The 17,420-nt window shown below is 35.7% G+C and overlaps 1 protein-coding gene across 4 annotated transcripts; it reads left to right on the top strand.

Annotated features, from left to right (window-relative positions):
- The first annotated feature begins 2,221 nt into the window (after positions 1-2,221).
- Positions 2,222-16,461, top strand: LOC144959380 (uncharacterized). 4 transcript variants are annotated; one of them, XM_078891950.1, is made up of 3 exons: positions 2,222-2,420; positions 7,246-7,731; positions 11,148-16,461. In XM_078891950.1, the coding sequence occupies exons 2-3, from the start codon at positions 7,293-7,295 to the stop codon at positions 13,028-13,030; spliced, it is 2,322 nt and encodes a 773-aa protein (XP_078748076.1). In that variant the 5' UTR covers positions 2,222-2,420; positions 7,246-7,292; the 3' UTR covers positions 13,031-16,461. The 4 variants fall into 4 exon arrangements, with proteins under 4 accessions (XP_078748076.1, XP_078748079.1, XP_078748080.1 ...); XM_078891953.1 differs by having other exon boundaries at positions 2,250-2,420; positions 11,151-16,461; XM_078891954.1 differs by having other exon boundaries at positions 2,250-2,551; positions 11,151-16,461.
- Positions 16,462-17,420: the final 959 nt, after the last annotated feature.

The raw sequence follows: 17,420 nt of genomic DNA, 5'->3' as shown, positions 1-17,420 counted from the left end.
TTCCGACATCGACAATGCTGTCTGGGTGGGGTTCCTGACCTCCCATAGTGGGCAGGAGGGTACATACTGTATCTTCTATCCCCTTATACACTGTTTTCCAACATGCTTTCTGTCTTTGTCTTGGAATGAGATTACTTGGTTTTATCCTGGCCCTGGCTGGGAGGGAAACATTCAAATGCAGTTATTGTTTTGGGAGATGATATTTTTTTTCCTTGTAAATCATCTCTCTGTTATGTATTTATTAATTATTATATTTGTTATTATGTGTAATGTAAGCATTTGAGTGTATTCCTCTGTTGGATTTTGTGCTTGTGTCCGGATGTGACTTATAGGTGATCTCAAAGTGCATTGGTGGTATGCTCTTGGAATCTACATCTGATCCCTATTTGTTCCCAGTTCCCCTATGTCTTACTTTTTCTTACTAATGTGTTGCAAGCGCCGTAAAACCCTTAAAAACAAAAACAGACAATGCTACTGTTAATGCCCAGTTACTGAATTTACTGAATTTACACCTGGCTTTGCGAATAAAGAGCCTTTTCAAAGGACTCAGCAATGCACTGCTCAGAAGGGACTCGAACCCAGGATACGAAGGCCAGTGTTGTACCTCCAGACCACATAGCTAAGACATTCCATGAAGTAATATAGATATAATGAAGTTGACGTCACTCAGGTCTGTTGTTTTTTGCCATCCACGGTTAGGAGTAATTCTCCTCCTCCTACTCTTGGTGGGGTTCCCTACCTCCACAGTGGGCAGGGAGGTACTTACCCTGTCTTCTATCCTCTTATATCTGTTTTCCAACATGCTTTCTGTCTTTGTCTTGGAATGAGATTACTTGGTTTTGTCCTGGCCCTGGCCGGAGTCCTAGCTCGGAGGGAAACAGTCAAATGCCTAGTTATTGTTTTGGGACATGATATTTTTTTTCCTTGTAAATCATCTCTCTGTTATGTATTATTATATTTGTTATTTTGAATTTTTAATGTAAGCGAGTGTATTCCTCTTTGTTGGATTTTGTGCTCGTGTTACTTACAGGTGATCTCAAACTAAGTACATTGGTGGTATGTTCTTGGAATCTGCATCTGATCCCTATTTGTTCCCAGTTCCCCTATGTCTTACTTTTTCTTGGGTGCTTTAATTGTAATTCTATAACTTTTTACTATCCCATTTTCTTCCTTTTTAATGGCGCTGATATAACCTAAATGTGTTGCAAGCGCCGTAAAAACCTTTAAAACAAACCTCCTCCTACTACTATTTTAAAAAAAGAAGAGAGCGAGAGAATTACTAGCCTATCGTTGGTATATCAGGTCTTTACACCCAGCCCATTTCAAAGCTACATATTTAGAACGATGACGTGAAGCACGGCTTTAGTATACTTCAAAGCTTGTGGGACAACAGAAATCTTCACCTTCCCGGCAAATCAGTAAACCCGGCTAATCGGGACAATTTTGGAGGCCACTGGCATTTCCCGATTAGAGAGGTCCTGTTGTTATTTGGGATGCAGTTGAAGCATCAAGCTCTCTCGTTCACGATGGGATGGAGCAACATCAATTGTCTTTTCTTTCTTTTTTTTTTAAAGCCAGACAACTATATGATAATATATTTATAAAATAAACCCTAATGCCTAATGATTACAGTCAAGGCCCCCTATATAGTGTTCCATATAGAAGGCCTTGTTACAGTCCATTGCCTTTGTACTGGTTTCGTGCTACAATTTTTAATGACTTGCATGGTCTGATAACCCAATTCATTACGGGCTCATTGTTGTTAGGATATCTAAAAACTAAAAAAAAAATGACGCAAATTATTGTCCATTACAATTATTTTAAACTAGGTCCATAATTGCGTTCGGATGCCAGACCTGCATATTATGTACACGTCGACTTGGATACAATTTGCATGGCTAGCACCTAATACGGTAATAATAAGGCGAATTTTAAATTCGACTTTGTATCGATATATTTTTTTTCTTCAAGGACCCAACATGCCAGATAGGACTCTAATCGATTGTATTGAAAGCAATAAATTTTGTTTTTGGTGTTTCGGTATTCTTTTCTTCCCTCTCCTTTTTCTTTTAGTCATATCTAAATCTAAATCTGACTCCAGTCGATATTTACAACTGACAATTTATATCCCTTTTTAATTCTTACGTATTCGCCGTTTCGAAAACTTGGCTCGTAAATTCTCGTATATTTATTTAATATAAATCTTTTGCAGTTTTTTGTCACACTTATCTGGCATCGTTTGTCTCGTTCTTTCACACTTCTCTCACTCGACTCGATCGTTGATAGAATGGTCGCCATTATGATAATCAGGAAGCCGAGTTGGATTTCGAAAAGAACTCATGTATTTTGTTATGTCTGAGCTTTAAAACCGCATACTGCGAATCCCTTTGATCCCGTGTCGTTAGGAGCTAAACCCACAGGTTAGTTTTTAGTTTGGTCCTCCATCATCAACTCGAGACTCTAGGGTCGAGTGAGACAATCTCCGCATGTCATTGTTGGAGGGTAACGGGTAATGCGAGAGTTTTCTTTCCTGCAGATGGTCAACACATCGGTAATTATGGCTGATTAAATATTTAGGATAATAGGTATAAGCACAACAAATATATTTTATGCATTAGTCTTCTAGTTGCCGCTTCGTTCTCAGTACAGTAGTACAGTCGCAGTTCAGTACAGTGCGATTGCGATAGACGACGAACGGTCCGAGGATCGCATGGCAAAGGAAGAGTTTATAATATTAATATAATTAATTGTGGTAGGGTCAAGTCTTTTATTTGTTTCTATATATTTTTATTTTCCATTCTTCGCTACATTTAACATTTACATGTTTGTCGTCATGAATGATGGTAATAAAGCAAACAGAATCGTTGGCCTCATTAGGAGGTTGTTCACTCATCTTGATAGAGATAACATGAGACAATTGTTCACTGCACTTGTACGTCCCCACTTGGAATTTGGCAATGTAGCATGGGCACCACGACTACAGAAAAACAAAGACCTCATAGAAAGTGTTCTAAGACGCTCAACTCGGGTCATTTCGGGATTCAAAGATCTAGAATACACAGAAAGACTGAAAAAGATAAGAATACCTAGCATGCAGTATAGGAGAGACAGAGGAGACCTAATTGAAGCGTACAAATACACACATAATTTATACTATGTTAGCACGAGCCCTCTAAATCTTGATTCCACCAGCACCACCAGAGGACACAGATTCAAACTCTCCAAAGAAAGGTGTTCTCTAAACCTTAGGCAGAACTTTTCCTCAGTTAGGGTAGTCGACAAATGGAACCGCCTGCCTGCAACAGTTGTTGACGCCCCTTCATTGCAGGCATTCAAGTGCTGTCTTGATGCTCATTTTGAAACAGAAAAATACTGTTTGTAAAGTTAAATTCAGACACCTCCTTCCACCATGTGGCATGCCCAGTTTTGAGAGACTTGAATTATATACGTTCACGAATGCACAAGAGCAGATAAAAGGCTGTAAAAGCCTACATAAATCTGGACTTATATCATATCATATCATACCATAAGAGTAAGATAGAAGTAGAAAATAATGCGTTACCGTTTAATTTATAACTTACACATTCACGCTCATCATAATCATACTATACGGAATTGTCACTGTACTTTCATTGTCTCGAAAATGAGACCAAATGAAACAAGGACACATGAATTCAATTCCTCAATAATCCACAACACGTTATATATATATAATTTTGAATGAACGCGGCATGCCTCGCCAAAAAGCAGATCAACCATTTGATCACTATCTGTACACTCATTAATTAATCATTTGTTGCTCACTAAAAGTAAGACTAAGACTGGCAATTTATTTTATTTATTTTTTGTTGTTGTTTAATTAGTTAAGTTTAATTGGCTAAATTATAACGGATTACCATATTAAATGGAAATGAGTGGTGATAGACTCCTATATTGTTAATTGACCAACTTAAAAAAAAAAATATTGAAGACATGGGATGACATTTGCTCAAGCTTGAAATTGTTCCAATTCCAATTAACCGGTATGCATTCCCATTACCTAAACAATGAAAATTATACAGAAAAAAATTCTTTCAAAGATCCTTGCAAATAAGCAGCTATTCCAATAAAGAGGCGTTCCAAATAACGGCTTTGAGTAATAGTAATAATAATGCTCATTATTTTTGGGGATCAAGAAAAAAAAATCCTGATTGTTAACACTAAATAATTCTTAGGTGATATTAGATATTGTATTAATTGCTTTGAAAATTAAGATAAATAAAGAACAACACTTAACTGTCAAAGAGTTTTGTATCAAAATTTTCATAGGAATATTATAATATTTAAAATGGGGTCACCGATAGCTCAATCGGTAAAAGTAGAAGCAATCACTTCACATGCAAAGTGGTCTGGATCGCTTTCGGGTGTAATCAAGATTGGTTTCTGACCTCTCCGTCCACCCAGCAATGATTGGGTAGCTGGGCTATTAGATCTAGTTGAAAGACAAGGCACAAGGTCTTATCCAAAGGGTGGACAGCAATAATTGCTACTGTCCATTTAATACTATAGAAACCCAGATAAACTCCGGCTTCATGGGTATAATGGTTTTGAAGGACTAAAGAAAGAAGAAGAATATTTTAAAGTGCATAGTTGATGCCTTTTGTGAGACATATTTTGAAAAGAGTAAATATAGAAGAATTACATAAAATGACACATTATTTCGAATGTCCCAAAAATCATACAATAAATCAAAAATCAAATGCTTAATTCACCTGGTTCTTGTTGGGAGGTCATTGCAACATTTTTCTCAACATTATATATTGCAAGGTGGACAAATCAGTGGCTCTGGCAGGCCTCGAAGTGGGCCAGGAAAACTAGGAAAAGCCGGGAGTTTTATTTTGAAAATTCCCGACTGGGAAAATCGGTGAAAATTGCCTTGGGCCGGGAAAAAACCATGAGAAAAATCCAGCTGCTGACATGCAAACTGCATATGAAGAGGCAACATATCACTGAATGCTGCAAACATGATTCAGCTATCAATGGATGACCCAAATGTCAAATGTTTCTATGACAAAGTCAGCATCAAACTTTCAACTGATCATGATCTTCAACTGTTGAATGTTGGGAGTTGTGGTCTGCATAAAGTTCACCTTAAAATTCTTCCCAGAGCCTGGAAAATAACAGGGAAAAATATTTTCCCGAATCACTTCTCGCCCTGGTCTAGTAACCGAAGGCAATGATGGGTCTGATTTAACATTGTTGTAATGGACAATTTTTTGTGTTGTTTTGAGAATATTTCCATAACAGCAATGAGCCCATAACAATATGGGTTATCAGACCTTTAAATAATTACACATTGATTTAATGACATTTTCTCATCATAGTTTAAGACTATACCCATTTTTGATTTTTGTAAACAGCAACAACAATCAGGCCTGTAAATTTGCCGGCAATTTCGCTTCACCGGAAAAAAAAATAAAAAATTTTCGTTTTGTTTCACAGCCTATTGAATTGATAAAATTCTAAGAAAATATTCCGGGAAATGGGGATCTTTGCTCATGTTGTATTGAAAAAGCTTCAGCTTCAGGGGGACGTTGTCCAAGTGACTCCTTACCAGGGCTCACAGGACCTAAACATCTCACAGATTTCCAGGCAATTTTTTTAGGGGGCAGAAAGTGTATTCAAGATGTTAGTCAAATTGAGAACTGTCACAAGTGGATGACAGAAACATTGATAATTAATGAGAAAATACAACTCAGAAAATTGTTAATTAATGAGAAAATAAATTCAGAAACTGAAATTTCACTGTCGTGTAAAATGGTTTTTAAAAAATAATTTTCTCGGTGACTTGACTGTTGTCTATGTCTGCTGTGACCACTCTTTCTGTGTGTGAGGAGAATCAGAAGAAGGGCGAAAAGTAATAACTCAATTAATCCCCATATTATTGTCTCAGTTAAAGATTCATTGTAGAGCACTCACTTCACACTCAAGGGGACCACGTTCGATCCTGGGTGTGAAGTGGAGATTTTACTGACACTCATATCCACCCAGGGCTGTTTGGGTAGCTGGGTCCGTTAGAATAGCATGAAAGTAATTTGTGAGAGACTAGCGTCCTATCTAAGGGGTAGTGAGCAATTGTTATTGATCGGTAAGAGTAACCTGGGTAAACAACGGATATAGTTGGTGTTAGGGTTGAGTGAGTTAAACAGATTTCCCTTTATTCTTCATTGTATTTCTGGATGCCTTACTGATAGGTGGTGAATGTGTATGATAAGAGTATATCGTTATCATGAGATGTAATATAATATCACATAATAATAAAATTTATAGAGCGCTGATCTCCACCTTACGAATTCCACGGCGCTTTACAAGACATTAGATTAGGTGACATGGGAATTTTAAGAAATTTAATAAAATATAGTCACACATTCTCTTTATATCTGTATCTGGTATCGTGGCAACACACATGTAATGATGAATGTTTTGGTAAATGGAAATGATTTGAAATATGGAGGATCCAATTGATATGACATCCACTGACTGGTGGGGGGGGGGGGGGGGGGGGGGGGGGAGAAACAGAGAGAGAGAGAGAGATGTCTAGTGCATCTGCTGAGGCATGATGTTGATAGAGCCAAAGTTTATCCCATTTTCTATATTGTGTAAAATGGACAATAACAATTGCTCACTACCATTTGGATAGGATGCTAGTCTTTCGTAAAGTACTTTCATGCCATTCTGACGGACCCAGCTTCCCGATCAGTCCTGGGCGGTTATGGACCCCCTAAAAACAAAAATGCTGTGGATTATTTTTTTCCCCCCCTCAGAGAATTATTCTTAGGTCAATAAAATCAATGCTTTGAAGCACCCCCTCCCTCCCAAAGGCGATGAATCGTGAGGTGGATTGTGGTTTGTTTTTCACACCTCTCGTTAATCACTGGTCAATTTGTGGCTATTTTTAGCCTGAACACAGAATAATCCACTGTTTAATCCATGTTATTTTTTTTTCTGTTTTTATTACCAGTTACCAGTTTTTGCCGCCCCACAGGATATCTTTTTTCATATCTTGACTTTAAGAACGTTTTGACAAAATGCATTTCATAAAAAAATTTTTTTTTCATTTTTGTTGTATACTCACATTATTATTCTTCAAAGTCTTGTTAATTCTCACATAATGATGCTTTTTGGTCCGTTCTATTTTAAATTCTTTAAAAAAAAAAAAAAATTCTCCACACAAAGTCATGTTTCTTGTTCTTTCTTTCTTTCCAGTCACTTTTGCCTTTTTCACTTTGGGGGTCTAGACCATTTTGACAGAAATGGAACAAGACATGCCTGGAGGAATACAACGTCCAAATGTATCGAGAACAGGTTCTGACTTTGGTGGACTCATCGCATCGACAGCAGATGCTTCAACCTTACCATACAATCTTCACAATGAAGAGTTTGATTCTGAGACTAACATCAAGCCAGAAAAGGAGTGGGAAGGGAAAAGCAATTTGCTGTCAATTTACGGACCTTCATCGTATTCTGACAACAAAATGTCAGAGAACGATCGCAGTGTCATGATGGATATAGAATGGGAGAAGAGGCTGATGGGACATTCCATGCCGATCCCGTTTTACCCAGACACCACTCGGGTCAAGCTTGAACCTCCTGACCATTATCCTAATGATAATACGTCCCTGGGCAATAACCTGGTGACTGCAGATCCTTTCATGGCCAAGTCTATGGGGAAAGGCTCGTTTGATCAGACGGGTATGTTTCACAATATCTCACGTTATTGAAAATAAGATAATAATACATACATACATACATACTTTATTCATCAAAAAAAAAAAAAGAATATATATATATATATATATATATATATATATATATATATATATATATAATATATATGCAAATGTACAAACATGTAAAAATAAACAACCAAGATGTAAACTTGTCAGTATATTTTTTACTGTATTTGTGCAGCTGGTGGGATGACACTCGCCTTCAGATCATAAGGTCCTGGGTTTGAGTCCCAAACGGTGCATAGTCGAGTCCTTGGAAAAGGCTCTTTACTCACATTCTCTCACCGTACTCCGGTGTAAAAATGAACACCTGACTGTTAACGGTGTTGTATCTGTCTGAAAAGAATTGTAATATCCCCTAAGAGGTACCATGTCTCGTCCTACATTTTAAGTGTTGCTGTTGGCTAGGGATCCATGGTAAAGCGCTTTGAGCATGTTTAGTGGATATTGTGCTATATAAAAAGCTCTAATTATTTCATTAAAGAAATTAATTAGAAAAGCTATTAAAACCTAACAATGACAGATAATGTGTACAGAGTGTTGATGGAAATTTATAATTTTCAATCATTATTTTTAAAGATTTTCAATGAAAAAAAGTGTGTTGTTTACTTTAATAGGTTAAATTTTGAAGAGATTGTTATTACAGTAAAAACCGATTAAACCGAAATTAAAGGGACTTGATATTCTATTTCAAATTCAAGCAGACCTGAAAAAGTTACCAGGATTTTCAAGCTGCATTATTATCCCATTGCTGTTATTCATCCTGATGTCGTATTGCGTGCATTGGATCAAAGTCTTCCATTTTACAGTGCTGATGATTTTCCTCGATCCGCGGAAATCCGCGATTTTTGTGTCAGAGGAGGAATTTCCTCCTTTAAAAAAAGACATTTTCCTCTATCAAATTTTCTGGATTTGAGAGATTTGATGTGTGGTGGAACAAACTGGTGCAGTTTCCCTCACTATCCAGAAGATAGCTAAAGTAGTTTATCATCTCAATGGGTCTAAATGTGGAGGTTAGTGAAGTAAACATGTGGTGTAAATAAAACCATTCATAATTTTCCTCCTTTTTCCATTTTTGTCACCATCAACACTGATTTTGTGACTTTGTGGTTGAAGTACAGTAGAATTAGCATAAAATGAACACTTCTCGTTGATCCCGAAATATATAAAGATTCTGTTCTTTATCTAGTAGATGGGGGGGGGGGGGGTGGTCCTGATAGTATGGTTGGTAGATCAATCATTTCACATGCAAAGGGACCTAGATAGATCCCAGGGTATCAGTAATTTTTAGAATTCATTTATTTGGCATTGCCTTTTCGGTTTAACGAGAGTTTAGGGCAATTCCACGAAAATGTCTGCCTGGGAGACAGTTACAAACATGCTTTTTTGCTCAATCGTTCTTGAAACTTTTATGTATTTTAAATCATATATGCTTAGTATATGACACTAATACTACTCCGCAATATGTCTTGATTATTAACTTTGAGCTCACTATTCAGCGTGTGTTTCATCAGTTACTGCCTCATGTTGTGTCATAACCCACAGAACAACCCGTATCTATTTCTTTAACATTAAAAAGTTACTGCAAGGAGTGTTAAATCACCACAGTTATGCTGAGACTTCAGATCCTAAAAGTTTCAGAGAATTTTTAATGAATCCACACAGAGTCTGAATTTTTCGTTAACGAGCGTTGTCTTTGTTTGCGTCAGTTCAGAAAAGAAAAATTGTCACCTGGGAATAAAACGTTGATGTTAAACAGATAATAAAATCCACATTGATTATTCGTCATTAAATGAATTCTCTGTCATCAAAATTGTGTTTTTGAGATAAGCATGACTGCTGTGATTGTTGCGTCAGTAAACACATGGAATTGAACTTTATCAATCACTGGTTAACAAAAACAAAGAGGAAAAAATGACAATATTTTGATTTCTTTTCTGTTTAAGCGGTTTCTTCTGTTTTGTCCACAACAGTAAATGAAATCATTCTTAATGTATATGTATGTATCAAATTTGTTTTATTTAAAAGATCATCATTTTGGGTTAGTTTTAACACTTTGAATTAAATTAATTATAAGCTATTGTTTCACCATGACCTGACCCCATGGAATGAACTAAACTAACCCTTTCTTGGGCCCCAACTCCCCAGTTGGATGTTTTTAAATCTTTTTTTAATTAATAAAGAAAGAAGACTTCTTACCTGCCGAATTTTTCGTAATTTTACGAATTTTAGACAAATTTCATGGCCAAATACGAAATTTTATGGAAAATTAAGAATTTTTAATTCCTAGTAATACTTAAATAATAATGATAATAATAATAATAATAATAATAATAATAATAATAATAATAATAATAATAATAATAATAATAATAATAATAATAATAATAATGATAATAATAATAATAATAATGATAATAATAATGATAATAATAATAATGATGATAATAATAATAATGATGATAATAATAATAATAATAATAATAATAATGATAATAATAATAAAGATGATAGGAAGAACAACTGCTACTACTACTACTACTACTACTACTACTACTACTATTACTACTACTATAATTATGATAATAATATTGTGGTTGTTCGTACACAATTTCAGAAATTACGAATTTCCTTGTCAATTTACTAAAAAATTACATAAAAATTACTAAATTTAAAGTTTTCAATTTGGCAGGTCTGAGACTTATTTATGAGAAAATAGAGTTCTAATGTTTTATATTTTTACACTTTGGGTGTAAAATTCGAAAAATAAAAATTTCATGAAAGTGTTGTGGACTGTTGGTCAAATAGAAAAGAGCAATGAAGTCAGGTAAAGTTCTAAATAGTTGCGGACAATTCCAACAATTCAGCCTTGGCTATAACTTAAATAGATTCATTGTATTGATTTTCTTTCAATCGTGCATATACTATATGCTGTTCCCAATGAACAATTCGAACGTGTCTTTGATGAGATCAAATTGCTATGAAGATAATGCTCTTATTATTATTATTATTATTATTATTATTATTATTATTATTATTATTATTATTATTATTATTATTATTATTGCATTATTGTTATTATTATTATCATTATTATTATTATTATTATTATTATTTTCTTCATCTTTCAATGAAATTTTCTTTATTAAATTACTATTTAATTTCATGTGACAACCTGGTGCAGCGCTTGTCATCAGCATGATGGTGTTGGCTACCCGAATGAAGAAGAAGAAACCTAATATATATTTGTTTGTTTTTTAAATTTTATTTGTTACAATCCATAGCTCAACACATCTTGTCTTTTAAATAATGACAAAATCTCAATACGTTCGGAATTCAGATGTTTTTATTTTCATTTCTTGTTTTTTTTTCAAACAGAAGTTCAGCGTAGTGTCAATGATGTAGTAAAGCTCCACCGTGAATCAACCAAAACCGGTGGTGTGGCCTTTCCAAAGAAAATGAAAACAGCAAATGCCAGCAACACTGCTGTGAAAAAAGCCAGGAAATGTCCCGTTTGTAATAGGGCATTCAGTGTTAGAATTCTACTTAATCGGCATATTAAATCTCACTCTAGAAAACTCAGGTCTTCCAAATCAAAGTCCACACATCGATTGTCTTCCAAAGGAAATGTAAACTCAAAACGACATTTGACTTCAAGTTCAGGACAAGGGAAAAGAAAGTGTTTGTCGTCTGTAAGGAATTTGTTCAGAAATCAATACTTGAAGAATCAGATTAAGTCTAGGATGGGGGTGAGTTTATCCAATGCATCGTGTTTTGTCTGCCAGAGGTGGTTCAGCTACAAAGCTGTTTACAAATTACACATGTTGAAGACTCACACGACGTCGGATGATAAATTGAATGTGTACATGGATTCTTTTGCTTCTTCTGCAATGCCGTTAAAAAACCACATTGTCACCCCTGCCTTGTATAGCCAGAGTCCAGGAGGAAGTCGTGCCACAAAGGAGAAGAAATACAAGTGTCCCCTTTGCGATAAGAGTTTTACCCAGAGTGGTAAACTAAGCAGCCACAAGAAAAAACATACCGGGGAGAAGCCGTACCACTGTTCTGTTTGCGGAAAAGATTTCGCACTGAAGGATCATTTGAATATTCATATAAAGATACACACAGGAGAAAAGCCGTACCCGTGTACACTGTGTGACAAAGCCTTTCGACAAGGTGGACACCTGCGTATGCATATGCAGACCCACACAGGGATTAAACCTCACAGGTGTGAATTTTGTGACAAAGCGTTTAGCCAGAAAGGAAGTTTGATGAGTCACATGCGAACCCATACGGGTGAAAAGTTGTCACATCAGTGTACCATGTGTGACAAATCGTTCCGGGATAGTACAAAATTAAATAATCACGTCCGTACCCATACAGGAGAAAAACCGTTTCAATGTTCCTTGTGTGATAGAGCTTTCAGTCAAAGCGGGGATCTAGTTCGGCATATGAGAACCCATACGGGTGAAAAGCCGTATGTGTGTAATGTGTGCAATAAACAATTTAGCGAAGGGAGTAATCTAAACAAACACATGCGTACACATACAGGGTATAAACCACATGAGTGTTCGATCTGTCATAGGTCATTCAGTGAAGGAAGCACTCTTAAAAACCACATGAGAATCCATAGCGGGGAGAAACCGTATCAATGCAGTGTCTGTCAAAAAGAATTTATCCAAAGTGGAGACTTATACAAACATATGAGGACTCACACGGGAGAGAAACCACACAGCTGCCATCTCTGTGGTCGGGCTTTTACGGAAAGCAGCACGTTGAGGAAACACATGAAGACACATCGGAGTGAAGAAGAAAAGGACAATGCGAATGATGATGATGGTGGTAGACGTAAGGGTGTTGGGAATAAGGGTGCTCGTGGTTCTCTAGACCCTAAAAGTATCAATTTTGACAATGCAGTCACGCAACAACAACATTTTGGCATCCACAATGCGGGCGGATATCATTTATACGACAATACAGGTGATGACAATCAATTTCAAGATGTGAATTCAGAGGGAATGGACATTCCACAGCAAAATATGAACATCAATCTTGGCACCCCATTGGTGCCTCAAGCTGTTGGTTTTCGTCCAAGTGTCAATTACAACATTGCACAATCCCAAAATGTCAATCTTGAACTTCAACAGAATGTCAACTATGGACATCAGAATGTCAATTTCAATTCTACATATAGTCCAGAAGATATTTGTTTTGATACATTTAAGCCTTTGAATGGTGAGGAAATGGAAGAAGATCATTGATAGATTTATCACATTTAATGTCTTATCATGATATTAATTTATTTTAAAACTTTGGTGGAGATTAAGATTGTTTGAAAGCCCAGCTAATACAGATGGCAGATTTTATTTCTACTCTGAATTCATCTCAACTCATTTTGTGTTTATTTATTTATTTTTAGCAACGTTTTGACGAAGTGCGACGGTTATGTGAGTGGCTGGATTTCTATTCTGATAGAAAAGCATGTGTTTTATATCATCTTTTTAAAAAAATACCTACATAGATCCAGATTTGAAGGTGGTGGGTTCAATCCCCATTCCGGCAAAAAGTAGAAAGGCACCATGATGGGCAGGAGGTCACTTCCTGTGTCTTCTATCTCCCTCCTATGCCGGGTTTCTGAGTTGCTTTCTGTCATTCTTGGAATGGGATTACTTGGTTTTGTCCTGGCCCCCCAAATGTTCACATGGATTCTTCTGATTTAAAAAAATATTTTTGAGTACAAAAATTACCAGAGGAGACCGGTTTAAAATTGTTATTGACAGATACAAAGCTAGCATAAGGGGAAATTCTTTTTATTAACAGAAGTTTGTAAAACTTTGGAATGATATCAAGTATGGAACAAAAGATTCTTCTGTGGACAGATTCAAAGTAATACTGGTTGGGTCCCGTACCTACAACATTGACCAAATTTGCTATATCGTCAATTGTGTTGGTCCCAAACATGGCAGTATAATGAGGTTTCAGTCTATATCTACTTCTTATTGATTATTTTTATAGTGACAAATACACCGGGTATTCAAAGGTCAGTTAGCCTAGGAGATGATATTTTTTTCCTTGTAAATCGATCATAAGGTTCTTTTGTAAAGCTCTTTGAGCACTTTAAGTGGATATTGCGCAATATAAAAGCTCAAGTTTTATTTTATTTTATTTATTTTTTTTTTTCTTGTTTTTGATTATATCTGGTAAACATTTGAGTGTATTCCTTTTAGTGGGTCCTGCGCTGGTGTCTGGCTGAGACTTCTCAAACTAAGTACTTTGATATGGTGTGCTCTTTGAATCTACATCTGTTCCCTATTTCAACCAATTCCCCTTTGTCTGCCTTTTTCTTGGATGATTTAATTGTAATTCTAGAATTTTTTGACTAATCCAATTTTCTTCCTATTTACTGGCTTTGATATGACCTAAATATGTTGCAAGTGCTGTGAAGCCCTTAAAAACAACCTAGCAAATTAGATGTGGTCCAACCCCTTTAGAGTGTTAAGAATGTATGGACCGAAACACATGATCGAATTGAGGGAGTTCCAGGACCAAAAATATATATATAATGTACACGTCTTATCTTTTCATTGAAAATGTCAAGAAATGTCCACTGTTACAACTAAATGCAACTTATTTGAAGACTTTTCTGCTTTAATTGATATAATGAAATCATTTATTTAACAATGAAGATAAAGTGCTACCATAAAGACAAATCAACATTTCCTTCCTTCATGGTTCCTATTCTTATCATTTTCATGACTCTACCTCATGCCCTAATTTCGAATAGGCTTCAACAGTCGTAACGTCACTTCCCTCGTAATGACGCAGAGTAACTTAGTAACTGGTTCTAAACTATTTGAACAATGGCAGACGCCCTTATGAAATACTTCTCCGACGATCATAAAAGTGTATCCAAAGGAGAAAATCATTATAAATCTGATCATGTTTTGACTTTTATATACTGTATTCTGATCACATGACATATAAAAAAGTTCTAGCCAGCATGAAGAATTAAAAGTACCGATTTTGTTTGTTTAGAACCAAGCTACTCGTTGCTGGGTGGACGTGACATCAGACTATTGAATCCTATTCGGTTACAAATGAAGAATCATGACGCCTCTGACTCGGACTCTGACTTCGTCTGTCAAAAAGAAAAAAACAAGAACCACATGGAGATTAAATATCTTGAAAAGTAGTCAGCTAGATTATATGTAACCAAATTGGTGACCTCTTGCTGCAAGTCCTGCCACGAACACAGATTAAATCGGTATACGGGTTTATTTTTATTTTGGTGCTAAATTTGGCCAAACTGTTTTTGAACAGAAGTTTTGGAATAGTCATTGGAACGCAGTTAGTATTGTTATACTAAAAAATGAATGTGCATTCAAATTGAATTGAATTGAATTACACACAAACTTCTTTATAAATTATACGGCCCCTTATTATACCACCAACTTTTTGTCTGGATTGGATCGTTTATCTATATAAAAATGCCAAAAACCTCGTTTTAGCTCCATCCGCCAACCCAATAATGAGAACGCTTTATATAAAAATAATAGAAAAAATACTCGTTATACCACCAATGCTACTCGACAAAATTGTCTTCCAAGTTTTTTATCACAATGAAAAAATAAGAAATCTTAAATTCTTTCCATTTTCATGTTGGTTTTTCTTTTTTGTATACAGGCTGTTTAGACCTAGTTATTAAAAGTAAGATTTCTAATTCGAGTTCAGACAGAAATTCCAAATACTGTTTTGAGTCCTGCACGACATTGACCAAATTCGCTATATCGCCTATTGTGTCTTGGTCCCAAACATGGCGGTATAACAGGGTTTCAGTGTATATCTATTTCTTATTTCTGGGTGGGATTCCTGACCTCCCATAGTGGGCAGGGAGGCACTTACTGTGTCTTCTATCCCCCTATATCTGTTTTCCAACATGCTTTCTGTCTTTGTCTTGGAATGAGATTTCTGGTCCTGGCCGGATACCCTGGCTGAGAGGGAAACTTTATACAGTTAGAGTTTTGGGAGATGATATTTTTTGTTTTGTAAATCATCTTTCTGTTATGCACTGTATTAATTTTGTTTTATATACATGATTTGTAAATATTTGAGTGTGTTCCTCTTAGTGGAGACCTGTGCTTGTGTCAGGATGAGATATTTAAGGTGATCTCAAACTAAGTGCTTTGATAGTGTGCTCTTGGAATTTACGTCTGTTCCTTATTCTACCTAATACTAATACCCCTTTGTCTTACTTTTTTTCCTCAAGTCCTTTTTAATTGTACATCTAGAATGATTTTACTATCCAATTTTCTTCCTTTTTATGGGCGCTGATATGACCTAAATGTGTTGCAAGCGCTGTAAAACACTTAAAAACAAACAAAAAGGGTGGAAATGTAATATTTGTTTTAGAGAATATTATACAATTTCTTTTTCTTGAAGTTTCCATATTTCTCAATTCATAAGATATAGGGATGTTTTTGCCGTATGTCTGTCAACTATGGACATCAGAATGTCAATATCAATTCTACATATATATACTCCAGAAGATAATTATTTTGAAATATTTAAATCTTTGACTGGGGATGAAATTGACGAAGAACGTTGATATATTTTGTCTTATAATGAAATTAATTTATTTTTTTAAATTGGGCGAAGAAATCCCAGCAATTACAGACAATAGATTTTGTTTCTATTTTGAGTTCATCTTGACTCATTATGTATGTATTATATTTATTCATACCTGCCAACCCTTCCGTTTTTTCGCGGAATCATTTCCTATTTTCACTCTTTCTATTTTTACTATTCGGCCATTTTCTCTAAAATTAAAATTAAAAGATGATGATAATGGTAAGAATAAAAAAGAGCGAAGAGAGAGAAGGGGGGGGGGGGGGGGGGGGGGGGGGTGGGTTGTTAAAAGGGTGAAATTCCTATTTTTTGTCTCTAATTGCTATTTTCAGGCGTTCTGATTCACTTTTGGATTGTGAAGGGTTGGCATGTCTGATTCTGATTTATTGTAAAGTGCTTTGAGCATGTTCAGTTGATATTACGCTATATAAAATCTCTTTTTTATGGGTTTTTTTTTCTTTTTCTTCTTCTGGTCTTTTGATATCTAGGAATGAGTAGTTGTCTTTTACTTTTTGCAATCACTAAAATAGTCGTCCGACATAAGCTTATATATTGTGGGGTTATGTGGTCTTGTGCTATGACACTCGCTTTCTGGGTGGGGATCCTGACCTCCCATAGCGGGCAGGGAGGTACATACTGTGTCTTCTATCCCCTTATATCTGTTTTCCAACATGCTTTCTGCCTTTGTCTTGGAATGAGATTACTTGGTTTTTTCCTGGCCCTGGTCGGAGTCCTGGCTGGGAGGGAAACAGTCAAATGCATAGTTATTGTTTTGGGAGATGATATTTTTTTCCTTGTAAATCATCTCTCTCTTATGTATTATTATTTTTATTTTGAATGTATAATGTAAGCATTTGAGTGTGTTCCTCTTTGTTGGATTTTGTGCTTGTGTCTGGATGAGACTTGTAGGTGATTTCAAACTAAGTACATTGGTGGTATGCTCTTGGAAACTACATTTGATCCTTATTTGTTCCCAGTTCCCCTTTGTCTTACTTTTTCTTGGGTGCTTTAATTGTAATTCTAGAA

Source organism: Berghia stephanieae, chromosome 14 (genome assembly GCF_034508935.2).
Source record: "Berghia stephanieae isolate SIO BIC M18660-M18661 chromosome 14, UCSD_Bste_1.3, whole genome shotgun sequence".
NCBI classification, from domain to species: domain Eukaryota; kingdom Metazoa; phylum Mollusca; class Gastropoda; order Nudibranchia; family Aeolidiidae; genus Berghia; species Berghia stephanieae.
This window is presented reverse-complemented; position numbering and strand designations above follow the sequence as displayed.